This window comes from Scophthalmus maximus, chromosome 13 (genome assembly GCF_022379125.1).
Source record: "Scophthalmus maximus strain ysfricsl-2021 chromosome 13, ASM2237912v1, whole genome shotgun sequence".
Lineage (NCBI taxonomy): Eukaryota > Metazoa > Chordata > Actinopteri > Pleuronectiformes > Scophthalmidae > Scophthalmus > Scophthalmus maximus.
This window is the reverse complement of record NC_061527.1, coordinates 7,815,172-7,830,633: the sequence shown is the minus strand read 5'-3', so window position 1 is coordinate 7,830,633 and position 15,462 is coordinate 7,815,172. Positions and strand designations below refer to the sequence as shown.

The 15,462-nt window shown below is 42.6% G+C and overlaps 1 protein-coding gene across 4 annotated transcripts in view; it reads right to left on the bottom strand.

The window, feature by feature from the left end:
* dennd1b (DENN/MADD domain containing 1B) overlaps positions 1-15,462 on the bottom strand; it is a 101,881-nt gene that overhangs the window by 4,820 nt on the left and 81,599 nt on the right. For 3 of the 4 annotated variants that reach the window (XM_035648718.2, XM_047337001.1, XM_047337000.1), the window contains 7 exons: positions 13,881-13,971; positions 12,585-12,625; positions 11,184-11,219; positions 10,543-10,599; positions 9,472-9,561; positions 1,553-1,638; positions 994-1,216 (listed from right to left, as the gene is read on the bottom strand). In XM_035648718.2, coding sequence (XP_035504611.1) covers positions 994-1,216; positions 1,553-1,638; positions 9,472-9,561; positions 10,543-10,599; positions 11,184-11,219; positions 12,585-12,625; positions 13,881-13,971 — 624 coding nt within the window. Of the gene's footprint in view, positions 1-993; positions 1,217-1,552; positions 1,639-8,921; positions 9,123-9,471; positions 9,562-10,542; positions 10,600-11,183; positions 11,220-12,584; positions 12,626-13,880; positions 13,972-15,462 lie in introns of those variants that run through there. The other variant, XM_047337002.1, reaches the window with a different exon arrangement.

Below are 15,462 nucleotides of genomic sequence, written 5' to 3'. Positions count from 1 at the left end.
TGATAAATGATGTTATAAAGGTCCATTAATGCAGTTCAATTAATAGTTACAGTAAGTCTTTATTTGTTATGTTTTTGCAAACTATTCATACACTGGCTGTTAAAGTTAAGGTTATTTATTGATTATGAGGCTGATCTAAGCAGCTCTAAATTAAAATAATTTAGTTCATTACTGCTTTGTAATAAGCCGTTATATTTGACTTATGATAAACTACAATTTTGAAGACTTTTTGAGAGTAAACCATAATTCTCTGTGTAAATATTATAAATCTTGAAGGCCACTTCTAAGCATTTCTTCAGTTTTAAATAGCCATGGTTATTCTGTAAAAGAAAATGAGCAATGAATCCATATTTAAAGCTAAAAAGAAACTTTAAATGTGTTGAAGTATCCGTAGTTAAAAACAAAAGACAAAATAAAAAAGGAACTGAAAGTCTTCATAGATCTTGCAATAGAGATGTTGTGCAAGTTTGTGCAAACTGTAAAGTGGAATTAATCAATCTGAAAGGTCCCTTTCCAATAAGACACGAGTGACAAGGTACATTCCCTGATCTTTTCCTCAGTCCATAAATGTAACTAGGGCGCAACTAACGACCATTTTCATAATCGATTAATCTTTCAATTATTTTCTCGATTAATCGGTTAGTTGTTCAGTCCATAAAATGTCATAAAATGGTGATAAATGTCAATCGTGTTTCCACAAACCCCAAAATTATGTTTTGTTTACTGTCATAGAGGAGCAAAGAAACCAGAAAATATTCACATTTAAGAAGCTGAAATCAGAGAATATTGTACTTTTTTTCCATAAAAACAACTTGTACCAATTAATCGATTATCAATATAGTTGCCGTCTAATTCAGTAATCGATTACTAATCGATTAATCGATTAACTGTTGCAGCTCTAAATGTAACATCACATTTTCTGGCCACAAATTATGTTTATTTGATCATTAGCTCCTCTCAAAATCTAGTGCAGCGTTCCTTTCGGTCGCGTACCGGGGCCTTGTAGTCCAAATCCTCCACGGAGCGAAAGAAGTCCAGGCTCTTGGCCGCACTCAGTTTGCCTTGGTCCAACGACGTGGTGTTCAGAGAGTCCAGGATTTCCTCCAGCAGGTTCATCTGGCCCGAGTGGGAGGAGTCGATGTCGAGCTCCAGCGAATACGAGTCGTCGCTGTCCCCGGCGTAGGATGGGACGTCGCCGCTGTCTTCGGAGGAGATTCTGTGTTGAGAGGAGGAGCGACAGCCACGGTCAGAGTCCATCAGTGTGTCATAAGAGAACATCAAACACATCTGCTGTAACAATTCTGTCAAATTCCACCCTTACTGAATATGTCCACTTGGGGGCAGTGTTAGCACGAGTAAGAATAAAGAAGGGCTGCTTTGAGATACTCTTTTCAACAGACCATCAACTTTTTCTCCGTAAAATTGAAGCGGTCAGGCAGTAAAAGTTCTCCTCTCTGGACATACATGACATGCACACTTCAAACAACCTGAAAACAGCACAAGTGACAAAACCCCTGTGACGCAATGGGTCATAAAAATACAGAGTTCTTACTTGCTCGCGCTGTCCAGCTCATCATCGTCGAGCCCGTAGCCGAGATCTCGCGGGTCCATGCTCATGGGAGACTTGCTGAAGTTGTGCTGTTAATGAGGAAACCATAGCGGAGTGGATGTAGTTAAGACAAAAAAAAGAAAAGAAAGAATAACAAGATAAAACAATACAAGTGGACCCAGGGGGGGTTGGGGGTCTCCGCTTAAAGATACAGAGCTCCTGTGAAACATGGAGTCTAGACAGAACGTGGTTCTGCTGAGGTACAGTGCGGCGTCTCGTGAAAAATAGGACTTGCGACTCAAAGATGCAGGTCTGTGTTTGGTTGGTCCCCAGAAGACTTGAAGCACTTGTTTTTAATGAGCCTGGACCCTCAGGGTTGAGACTAAATTTGTCAAATTTGAGTTGGTGGATAAAAATCTTTAACATCCCGTGCTGTATTTGATCAAACTCAGCATTAAACGTGAACTACAAGCTACTTAGGCGCTGCAAGGTAGGACGAGGGGGCGGAAACGGCATAAATGGTTTGTGTTGCGAGACCCGATGTATGTGATTGTATTTGTCACTCGTGTGCGCTGAGTGATCGGTGGGCGCTGCGGTCGTCTGACACAGTTTAATAAGCCACCTGTGTACCGTGTTTAATGGGCGACTTAAAGAAGAGACAGAAGCTTTACAGAGCGGGGCAGGACTCTTCCCCCATGGGAAACCAAATCTGCCCCCAGGCCACTTATTATTATAGCTTATGTTAATACTATCTTTCATTTTCCAGTGTACACTCCTTGCTTTTTTTTTTGGCCAATTTACCTTCTTATATATTTTGCCGCTCACCCCGTATTCTTTTGGAAATATCCTCAAATGATCCTTCTGCCTGTGTGTTTCTACAGGCACTCATAGGGCACAGGGAAAACATAACTGTTTTCTCTTTTTACACCTATTTAGCTCCACCTCTATTTTTCCTCTGCGTTTCTCTGTAAACTCACGTGAGCCACATTATCAAAGCGAAAAAAGTTCTTCACAACCATGAAAGTGAACGGAGGCGTTCAGAAGCGAGGACAGTCGGGTTGGTGCGCTCGCGTTATGGTTCTGGTTACCAGGACGACACAAATGTGAAGCAACATTTACGATGACAGGCCGAGAAAGGGAGGAGGGACCTAAGGAACTTTAAGAAAAAAAGAAAAGAAAAAAAAAAAGAAGGAATAAAATGAAGATAGGTGAGGAGAGACTCCTCAAAGACCCCGAAAAAGAATGATGGGAACGGTGGGGACGGGGTGGGGGGGTCAGTATTGGAACCGTGAACCAAGCCGGTCTTGATTAGCCGACGCAGTGCCAGCCAGACAGGCGGAATGTAACGTGTGACTGGCCTGGCCTCATTTGGGGCCTGTGTTAGGCCAGTGAAGAGAGAGAGAGAGAGAGAGAGACACACACACACACTCAAAGTCACATACGCACTCCATTACAAAAAAAACAAAAAAAACACAAAGAGTTAAAGTGCCATTTTCTCCATAAAAGTCAGCGGAGGAGATGTGTGCAGTAGCCACTTAAGCCTCTCAGCCATCGGGCTAAACACGAACACATGTGGTGGCGCTGCTGATTGGCCGAGCCGCTTCCCTTCCATGGTAGCTTGGAGCCATAATGAAAGAGATTTCAGAGGGGCTCAGGCCTGGGATCCCTAAACAGCCTTTAATGGATTCCTGTGTCAGGGCAGTAAATCTGGGGCCAGGGCCGACATGCCAGCCAGCCAGCCAGCCAGCCAGCCAGCCAGCGCAGGGCCAGCAGAGCGAAGATGCACCTGCGAGACGCGCGAGACAAATCGAGGAAAATGCTGACAAAATAATGACAAAACACATGCACTGTATGTTCACGGTGCGCGCCGTCATTTAGTCTGCTCGCTTGTGCGACGGAGGAGGGGCGGCGCTCGGGGACGCGATGGGCCTCTCTCTGCATTTAGGTGTTTATTAAAGCAAGGTGAACCCAAACACGAGCAGACACAGGTCATGACGCCCGGCCCTCTGATCTCCGTTACAGCTTTGGTGCCGTCTACCTGGGAGGAAGTTCCATGGGGAGCGGCAAATGGATGGTCCCGCTCTTCGCGGCTTTATCAATTTGTCATTCCCCTCTCTTCACCGTGACCCTTTAGTGCCGCAGTTAAGATTAAACTATTTACAACAACTGAGCATTTTACGACAGAAGCGCCAAATTTGGCACAGGAGTTGGTTTATATCCCCCCTTTCTTTTTCTCCCCCTCTTCTCAAGGGCCGACACATTGCATTCATTTTACTGGTAATGTGAGATACACAGTGCGCTGCTGTCAGTTGCTTTAACACAACACTCCTGCTCCGTCAGAGCTGTTGAAACCAAAAATAGCCAGTCAATTTAAGATCTCAAATTAGATGTACTGAATATATTTATTAAAAATGTAAGAAATAGAGAAACTCTTCAATTGTAGAGAGATCATTTAAACCAGTGCAAACGGGGTCCCATGTTAAGTCTGTGACAGCTCTGCCACCATCCAGTACAACCCCAGGCCTGACGGGACAGTGGGAAGCATGACGTGGCAGAACAACAGATTATAATAACGCACATTCATTAGCTTCTCACTGTCGGCTAATGCGAAGCTGAAAGGTGAAAACGAAGAAAGAAAGAAATAAAAAAAGCGGTTCCCCCTCCATGCCTTCCTGTCTCCCATTTCTCCCCGCGTCACTCTGCTGTCGGTGACAGATGTCTCCGTCTGCCTGGCTCTCGCTTTCCGAACAGAACGCAGAGAGCGAAAGAGTCAGGGTGAGACACAGCAGAGGGAAAAGAAAAAAGGTCAGGGTGTTTCAGTAACTAGCCCGATCCAGTATTTTAGAAGAGGAAAAGAAGCCTTGTGTGTTTCTGAAATAAAAAGGAAAAGATTTGACATCTCCGCTCCTCTTGTGAACTGCGCTTCACTCCGAGGGAAACATTTTATGTCATAATTATAAAATGCAGATATTAAAAAAAAGGAACTCATGCTCTCCTGGATTTAATACAAATTAAAGTCTTTTAACAGTTTTGGACTGTGAGAGAAAGACGGCAAAGTTATCCTTTATCCCAACGTTAAACGTTTTTATTACAGTATGAAATATATCTAAGGTGTCTTTTAAAAAAGCCTTAAACTTTGATATAAAACAAATTATATTTCATTTCTGTAGTCATGAGGGGAAAATAGTCATCATCATCCAGTTGAGTCTCTCTACTTGGAGTAACAAACTTTCCCCTCCTATTCCCTTCCTTCCCTGCATGACTGGTTGTGCGGAACAACTATGCTTCTCTGTGACAGGGCCAGACGCTAGTGGACTTTAATAGCCAGTCTTACATTATACATTTCATATGGTATTTCTGAGGGGGGACTGATCTCACAGCTTGGCAGTGTATGTAAAGCCATGCCGGTAAAATGCAAACAAACCTTGGGGAGAGGCACAGCCTTTGCAGAAGTATGGCCAAGTTCTGTGTCTGCCTGTTTAAGAGCTGCTCGCTCGAAAAGGGGGGGGGGGGGGGGGGGGGGGGGGGAACGTTTGAGGCAAGATCCACTGCTTTTTTCTGTCCAACTGGCCATTGCTGAAAGCACACTTCCTTTTCGCTTAAAACATCAGCAATAAAAGAAGGAGAACGTGCATTATGCTCATTCTGTCGGACTAAACTCGTCCAGTAAAAATCACCAGGTGTCTTTCTGTGAATGGGAGACGTGCAGTTCCTGGACGGTGCCAGGAGATGGCACTTTGGTTTCAGCAGGGAAGCTGCTTGTGTGGAGAGAGAGAGAGAGAGAGAGAGAGAGAGAGAGAGAGAGAGAGAGAGAGAGAGAGAGAGAGAGAGAGAGAGAGAGAGAGAGAGAGAGAGAGAGAGAGAGAGAGAGAGAGAGAGAGAGAGAGAGAGAGGCTGAGCGAATTCAAGGCTACAAACACATACAAATAACCATGTAAACACACACACACACAAACACACACACACACACACACACTTTGACGCATCTTTACTTTTCATCTAAAATATTTATCCAAAATATAAATCTTACAATGTATATTATGAGCATATTTGAACTATTTTCCATTTAAGAAAAACATAAAAAAGGCATTTTGATGAATTATAACAAACGCATAGTATGCTCTATAATCTACAGTATACAGCACATATACAGTGAAATCTTTATTAGCTATTCTGTTTACTCAGAAAGTCCATGTCAGAGCATTTTCAATCATGCACTGAATATAATGGACACACAATGTCTATGGCTTACATTATGAACAATATTTCATAAAGTGAAGTGTTGCTATATTAAAATATACACGTCAGTGTAGCCATATTTGAATAGTTCTTCATCAACGCACAGATGTGCATTTCCCCGAATACAACACTAACACTTCACAAGCCATGTGTACAGTGTACATATGTGTCCACTGGCCATGAACACATGAGCTGTCTCCCACTGATGGAACACACACACGCACACGCACACACACACACACACACACACACACACACACACACACACACACACACACACACACACACACACTGAAGTAGCCATGTGACTTTGTTACTCCCGTCTACGTCTGTGTTCCCTCCCCGTTCCCCCTCCACATGGAGCTGTGGGGTGTTTTCCAGGCTGGCACCTCTTCTGCCTCAACAGGTGAAGAGTCCGGAGCCCCGGGGGGCTGAGCCCGGCCACAAGCCTGCTGGCTGTCATTGTCCATAACACCGTCCCAACCTCTCCTCTGCTCGGCCCTGCTCTCTTAACAGCTGTCATTCTGTTCTGCATCCAACCTGAGGCAAAATGCTAAATGCGTGCGTGTTTTTGTGTACATGGAGCGCACACACACACACACACACACACACTCACTCACTCACTCACTCACTCACTCACTCACTCACTCACTCACTCTAACACACACACACTCACTCACAAACACACAAGATACATGCTTGTGTACAAAAGGGACTGAGGTGCAGACGCGCTTTCTATTTGCAGATGCTCACAGCACAATACCACATAAAACAACGCACATCAGAAATACAAAATAATACTTACAGAAAATATACAAAAAACAGAGGTCTGTCACACACACACGACCCAGAACAATGGCTGCTGTTTATTGTATCAGACACAAGTCAGCCGTCGGACTCAGTCTTGTTTTTTGTCAAACGAAAGGATTACTCCTACATTCTTAATCTAGCTCACCAAACACTACAAATCACCCACATTGCTGGATACAGCTGAAGTATAATACGCACATGACGGCGGCACTCTCACTTTGGTAGACGTGTTGGCTGATCAAATGGAATATGAATTTCTTAACTCCGATTTATTTTTTGCTATGATTAATTAAAGGAGCTTTTCCGGGATCATTCATTTCATTTCAAGGACAGACTCAAGAGGTGTTTGCTAAAAATGATGAATGATAAAAATGTATCAGGACTTCTTTTTCTTTTTTTTAAATTCAGGAGGTTGGAATGTCTTTAATCACATTCAATTTTTTTTTTGTGGGGAGCTTCTGATGACGAAGTGTTTTTTAATTTATCCGGCAGATGAAGGAACATTTGTTTGTTGTCACTTGGTCAAAGGTATGAAGATGCAAAGAGGAAAGAGGGAGACAGAGAACACAACGCAAATCATATGTCAATATGTCCCTTGGAGTATAATATAATTAAAAATCCTTTTACTGTAGTAGAGGTGAAGGACCAGTTTTTTTTTTAAGAAATAAGGAGTGTTATCATCATGTGGGCAGACAGAAGGATTTGTTGATTGAATGGACAGAGACATTGGTTTGACTGCAGCGAGGGACAGGGACATGTTGCCAAGTTAAAAACAAGGGTGGGCCGAGCATTAGAGGTCTGTGTGTGGGCACGAGGAGAAGAGGATAAAGGTGTGTGGGTTTTTTTTGTTCATGTTACTTAACCTTTATTTAACCAGGTTGGTCCCACTGAGATCAATTTCACGTGCCGGGAACAGCTGGTCGAGACAGTTGTGGGGCAGAACAACACTATCAAGATTTCATAGGAAGCAATCTCGGAAAAAAAACAACGAAAAAACGAGAAAAGGTAAGAGACAGAGAGATAAGAACAGTAGTTACTGTATGTTTTCCCTCCATCATCTTCGGACGGTAACTGAAATATAAATACTGAGTCTTAAAAACTGTAATGTGAAAAAGTAAATTCATTGCGAGAGTAAATCCCAAAACATTTGCAAGAAACCTAAAAGGAGTCCTTATTTCATTACACTCCAGCCAAATCATTTTTCAGTGGTATTTCATAAACAAAAAACAAGAAGAAGCCTTGCTCTGTTCTTCGTTTGTTTTGAAACTCTCTTTAAAACAAGAGTTTTGAAGAGTTTCAGTCTTTCAGGGGTTAGTGCACACTGACAGCCCATAAATTATCAAGGCTTTCTGGGCTTCTCCATTTTCAGTCTTGGTTTCAGTTGACAGAAGAGAATCTTGGCTCGCCAGACTTTACGAAAACACACACAACACCAGGGTTGGTAGGGATCGGACTGGATTACCCCCAATCCGGACTAAGAACTATAATGTGACAAGGCGTGAATGGGAAGCGTTGTGTACTGTACGGCTAAAGAGAGAGTGGTGGACTATATATGTATATGCTGTATGGTAAACACAAACAGACAAAACCAGTGCTGTGGGACATGCTACCCTGTGCCCTGTGTGTCCCTCCTCTTTCGGTCCCCAGGGACCCGTTACTGTGGCAATGAACAGGCCTCAGTGGCAGGGACAGGGGTGTGCAGATCCTCAATACAGTGTGTGTGTGTGTGCACAAATCAATTGCATGTTAACTTTTAATCTGCGTGTGCGCGTGTTGGCCTAGCTTTGTGTGCGCAATAGCTGGGGGGAGGGGGGTGTCCGAGGAGGCCTTTAGAAAAGCCCTAATTGCCGTTCCTCTCCCTGGCCGTCACACCTTCCTCAGACTTTCCAGCCTCATCACACACACACACACACACACACACACACACACACACACACACACACACACACACACACACACACACACACACACACACACACACACACACACACACACACACACACACACACACACACACACACACACACACACACACACACACACACACACACACACAGGAAGCACAATGCTAATTAGAGACAGCAAAACCTCTCCTAATCACACTCTTACATGACTGTGACCAAAATGTCAGCGTGTGCATGCAGGCTTTTTTAAATTTTTATTTGTCTGTTTCTAGACAGAATTGAGATTCCATTTGTCTTTTTTTCTCATTTAGCAATAAGAGGTGGAGAAGCTCCAGCTGGGATTATATAGAGGATATAGATACAGTATGCAGTGGGAGTTAAAACTTAACTTCCAACACCAAGAAATAGAAGTGAACATCTTCATTTACACTGCACCACAGCGTCTCCTGATAAATTTATTGATGAATGTGTATTTTGTGAGCGTGCATGTACTTGCTCATCGTTTGCCAGATCGGCACACAACAAAAAAAAAGAAAAGAAAGTGCTATCCACTTATGGTGCACAAGCAAATTCTTCAGAGGAAATGCTGACCAGCAGATGAGTTGCTTCTACTGTCCATGCTGTTCAGAGAAAAATACTGAATGTACAACATGAGCGTGTTGACAGAATGAAAAAAAATGCTTATCATTACAGTTGGCATCCTGACAAACTACTGTACTTCCAAGAGTTGTTACAAGAGAAAAGGAGAGTGGGGGAGAAGGGGAGGAAGAGGAGAGGGATGAAGATAAAAAAAGAGAAAAATGTGGGGATGGAGAGAGAGAGAGAGATAGAGAGAGAGAGAGAGAAGCAGGAGACAGAAAGAGTAGAGAAGTGGAAGACTGCAACATTGTTGGTATGAAGTCAGTGTAAATTTAGTTAACTCATTTACTGACACGTGTGTGTGTGTGTGTGTGTGTGTGTGTATCATACCCGTCTCATCTTCTGCAGTCTCCTTGGAGACAGGCTCTTGGTGCTGGTGGGAGACCCCGCACAGACCATCATCCCTTCTTCTTCCTCCTCCTGATAGAAAGATGAAGATGATTGTGTTACAAATGAATTTGAAATAAGATATCCCTTAGTTTGGATGATAATGTGGATTTGTATGTGACCACACAAGACATTAAATGCATTTGTCCCCCATAGAAGTTAATCCATTTCCAATGTAAGAATTACTGTCAACAAATCCCATGAAGAGATGAATTGTAACAAGTAATGAGTCTACAGCCTGATACAGCGTATTCCCCTGTGTCACCTGATCTTTAAACCCCCTTAAAACACATAAATGAAGCACACCGTTACATTTGGTGACATATTCCTTCACTATGATGAAAATGGACCCTGTATTTTATCTTAGTCAATCCCACTTGAATCTGCAGGTGAAATAGTCCCCCCCAAAATATACTGTTTTATCAAATTATTTAATTAAATAACCAAAATGTTTTTGTAAGGGACAAGCAGTAAACGCAGATTAATGAAACTCAAATTCATTTGTCTTCTCACTGCACAGGGAAACTGACTTCATAAATTAATATGATCCCAGCCCTTCTTATTTGCCTCCGCTGTGTTTTGTGCGCTGAACGCCGCACGCTGCTCTTGTTCGTCATCGGTGCCCTCTCGCCTCGGCTTCCCACTGACAGATCAAACTGCTTTTGCCTTATCAAATCCATCAGGCTTATGGAAACATACACCTCATTACATTAGCTTTGAGGAAATCACAGGCTAACTGATGAAATATGCAGACAATAAAAGAGAAAGAGGGGCTGGGGCTCGGATGACATGACAGGCCATAGCCAGAGGGGCGCTGGTTAAAAATGTACAGCCTGAACAAAGCGCTAAGCAGGCTTCAACAGTCATTAAAAGCCCCTGCGTCAAAATCACACACTACATGTAAAGCAGCCTTTCCGTGGGTGTGTGTGTGTGTGCATCACAAAACGAGTGTGTACATGTGTGTGTGTGTATGCTGAAATGTGTCAGAGAGGTGTGAAGGTCCGTGCTGCTCACCCTGGCTTTAAGTCTGCCCTTAATGTCCCGGATGCCCCTCTTGGCGTGACTCTTGGCCTAGGTGGAAAAACACACACACACACACACACACACACACACACACACACACACACACACACACACACACACACACACACACACACACACACACACACACACACACACACACACACACACACACACACACACACAGATTGCTAATCAAAACATGTTGCATTAACATTCTGTTCTGATTTCATGTAACATCAAGAAATGCTTTGATCCCCGTGGCAAAAACACGGAGACAAAAGGCTGGATAAGAAAGCCTCGCGCACTAACAGGAGGCGATAACATGAAAGGGCCCCCTGACCACCTATTGCACTGCACATAACCACACGGCACTGCTCATCAAACACCGACTCATCACGAACAACGCTCCCCACTCGCTCCACAGCCAAATGCGTCAGACACATTATTTTGATTTCATTTTCATATCTTCCAGCATAATGACTAATTTTTTTTCCTCTCTAAAGAACCCGCAAAATGTCATCCGAGGTCTGTTTCAATGATTTTTTTTCCTCCCAGATTTGAGGATTCACTTTAAATACGTACAGTGTTGATCAAAGCGCCGATGTGGCGCCCGTTTTTTTTGCAGCACATACCTTTGTCACAGCTGTGTTGATGAGGGCTCCTCCCCTCTGTGATACACAAAGACAATTATTTGTCAGACACTGAAATACGTTTTAAGGGAGTTTCTCCCCCCCCCCCACACACATTCAAACCAATTATCATCATGTATCTTCTTATGAATTATTCCTTTACAGTATATATAAATATATTTAAACACACTGAATTAATATTAACCTACAAATATTTTTACTGTGATTAAAAAGAACACTAACCAAATGTGTTATTAAGGAGTTTTGCCTCATTACTGCATCATTCAGTTTTTAATTTTTTTTGATGTGATTCGGCATATACTTGCCCTACTGTGATGCACAGTATACTATATATCACCCAACCCCAAGGGCAAATGTTCAACATCAAACAACCAAAGCTCCCACTGCAGCTCTACAGAGTATTGTAATATGACTTCAGTTAAAAAAAAAAAAAGTGGTGACATCAAGCAAAGTATCATATTGCTGAGCCATGATAAACTGCATGATTCACAGCATTCAGGAGGTTTTTATTTAGAAGCCGACTGAAGCAGCGACGGAAGGGACTGTGCATGATTGATTTCTACTTTGAGTTCTGCAGACTGACATTATGGTGCCCAATATCTCTGTGTGCGTGTCTTCCTTTCCCTCACTCGGAGTTGCTGCTTCTCTCCTTTGGCGTCTCACTCTTTTCCCTCCGTTTGGTCTTTAGTGTGAGCACAAAGCATCAGCTAAACGGCTAAACAGAGTAAATGGCAGACAGTGTTTCAGAAGTCGGCAGAGGGAGAGAGCGAGAAGGGGCCGAGGTGAAGGCCCCTCTTATAGATCCCTGTCAGTCAGGAAATGTGAACTTTAACAAACCTTTGAAGAGCACTCTAGAGAACTAATTCAGCCTTAGCTGAAGGCGTGGGGAGAGAGGGAGGGCGAGGGAGGGATACTCCGTGAGTGAGAGACAGAGGGGGGCTGTGACAGAGATGAAAGGAGGGAGAGAAATAAAGAGAGAAAGGAGGGGAGGAAAGCGACAGAAGGAGATGAAGAAGGAGGGAGAGATCTATGTTCTCGGGTCGGTTCAGCGGAGTAACGCCCGTGTTTGCTGCCAGATCAACATGTCATGTTGGAGGACGTCTTGTCACGTCAAATCACTTCTGTCTCCCTCCCTGTCTGCCTCCACTGTCCTGCTGCACGCGCCGCTTCACACACCAAAGTGCACTCAAGCTGGATCTGTACATTCAGGCAGCCCCTTCATTCCGGAGGCAGCACCAGGACTTCAAACGGAGTCGTGTCAATCACGCATTCAATTAAATATAACTCAGGAATAAAATGAGTGAAACATAAAAAAAAAGAAAGAAAAAAAAGAGCCATAGATAAAAGCATTTAGGTGCGAGATGCACGGCAATCTGTGGATACCTTTACAGTGTGCATCCATTGCTGATAAGACCGTGAATTACCTGAGGGGATGTATAAAACACAGGACATATGAATTAATCATTTCGCACTCAACAGCACAGTATGAACATTGCAAAGCAAAGGCACCTATGGATATTAGACACAGTGCTATAGCTATAAACACTTACTGGGAATATTATAGATGTGGGCAAATCTATTTTCGTATGGTTCAGGACAAACGTAGTGAGTGTTGGAAAATGTGGCTGAAGAAAACAATTAGAAATATTGACTATGTTCTGCAGTATGTCTTCTTTCCAGTAAACTTATTAAGTTAAAAGTCCTTTTCATCTCTTGCCCTCTAACCAATTATAAATGAAAACAGTTACTAATGAAAATTATCAAGAATTTAACCTTGAATTCATGGATTTATGGAGGACTGTTTCCTCCATTACGGATGACAGTGTGGGTTTGGGTCAAGATCAGAATAGATGGGCCTAATAAAATGATGGGTATTTAGCTGCAGCATCTGGATGGCATTTCTTTTTTTTGTTGTTGTGTGAATATGATTCAAACCTGAGGTGTTACGATCAAAACAACCTAATTTGTCTGAGCACTCAAACTTCTGATGTCTCGTGCAAAGTCTTCACATGTAATGAAGCTCATTGCTGCCAACATATTATCAAGTCTTCCTTCAATCTTCTTTTGCCACCTTCAGTAAGATTTACACGTCACCTTTTTACCACTTCCAATAAAAGACTTTTGCGACAAATGACTCCCGAGATGGATGCGAAATATTTTTAAAAAGGAACCAATTCCACTCATATACTGAGCTTTTCACTGATTTTCAAACAGCTGAGAGCAACTTTTGAGTATGATGAAAATACTGGCTATATAAATAATGAAATTCTGCTCTTCAAAGGACAATAAAGTTAATTAGTGCATTAATATTTAAAGCGCCTTATGTGGTCACAGGCGTGTTTATGAACATTTTTTACAAAAGCATTCAAATGTGACTCACATACTAAGTAGCGGAGGACCAGAATGTTTTCAAATTGTATAGTATATTATAGTATTTTCCACATTCTCTAATTAGTTTATCATTGTTTGCCTTTTTCTACATTTTACTGGTTTTGAGAGAGTTTGTTTTTATTTTAGGAACAGAAGTGTCTTTTTGATTGTCATAACTTTAAAGGTTGCTCCTTATTTATGTTCACAGCTTTTAGAACTTACTGTAGTACAATAACTTCTGCCTCGCACATGAAATATGGCAAATACATATAATGTGACTAATTGATGGACAGGCCCAGCATTACTCACTTCCACAGAAGCCCCCCTCTGTGATCTCCTCTTCAAACGCGTCGGTGAAGCCGCGGCCTGCGTTCAATTTGGCCAGCCGTCCGTCGATGAACTACGACCATAAATTACAACATGCTTATTAGAGAAGGGAGGGGGGGGGGGGGGGGGGGGGTTGAATGTGGACACACTTAAACAAACACACACGCACTTACACACAGATTCAAACACTCCAGCCCCAGTGGGGTGTTATTAATCCTACCTGACGGAAACTACATCCCAAGATTAGGTGGGTAGCAGGTAATAGGGATTTGGTAATGTGGAGCAGATGAGGGATTAGGGCAGCAGACTACATGCTGCCCACTGTCTGAGACATGAGGAAGTTTCATTTCCTCCCAGTGTAACATTGAGCGCATAAAACTCCGTCTCATAAATATTGACCCAACAGTCAAGGCAGATTTCATGAGCACAGTCACAAATGCACTTCAATATTATGTTGTGCAGGAGCAATAAAACATTGACACAAACATTTGGGATTAACACAATAACATAATATTAAAGCAAGACAGTAACATTAAAGCATGACCAAATAAAAGTAGGGAAAAACACATCAAAGTGTTTAGTCATTTATCCAATTATAATATTCCAAAGACGACAAAATATGTATATACCATCTTTCTAAATAGTGAAAATGAAGAAAATCTTTAGATTTCATCGAAAAAATGATGTGACTGTAGATCACTCAGTCACACAAACGGTGCACTGTTTTCTATTAACTGAGTCCAACCAGATTGACCCCTAAGTGCTGTTGGTTTCCTGTCCAATCACTTATAATATCAGCAAAGAAAATAAGACATCAAGAGATTTGGGAACATTTCTGGTGAACCAGAAAAAAAACAACCAAGCAGCTGCTGTATAGTATTTCCCTTTTATTTTTTTCAAAGCACTAACTTTTCAACTAACTTTTTGTGTTTATTTAGCCAAAATGTTTTGTTTTGTTTTTAACCTATAATAATAATAATCCATACAATGTTTTTTTTGTGTGTGTAAAGGTGGGAGGGGAATAATCAGCAATTCTGTCATTTGGATTTAAAACTGAAATGAATTCCGACAGATGACTGCATTAATTAACAATCGTCACCTCCTACCTTTTCAAACACGTGTATTTCGAAGAAAAAACACCATTTTTTTTTTTCAACAGAAGCTACACACCGCCTCTGTCCAAAGTGCAACAGCAGTGCAGGTTGTTGCAGGGCGCATGTCCGCAGGGACCGTCTGCTAACTAGTGACCGCCACAGCCACTCGCTCGTCTGGTCAGAGGAGCTGGAAGCTCATCATTAGATCATTTTAATGAGAGGTGAGACTGCAGGTTCCGACCGCTGCTCCGCTACTTGCCGGGCCCAATTAGTGCAGATAATCAACCCAAATCATCACCTATCCACCCCCCATCCCCCTGCACACACCACAGACAACATTAACCCGCCTCACTGTGGCCCTTAATTAGACATTACTCAACAATGGCAGACTGTGATCACCGCACTCGGCGCACATGCCGACCAACCTCAGCTCGCGCACACGTGCATGTACACAAACACAAGAGTCGAAG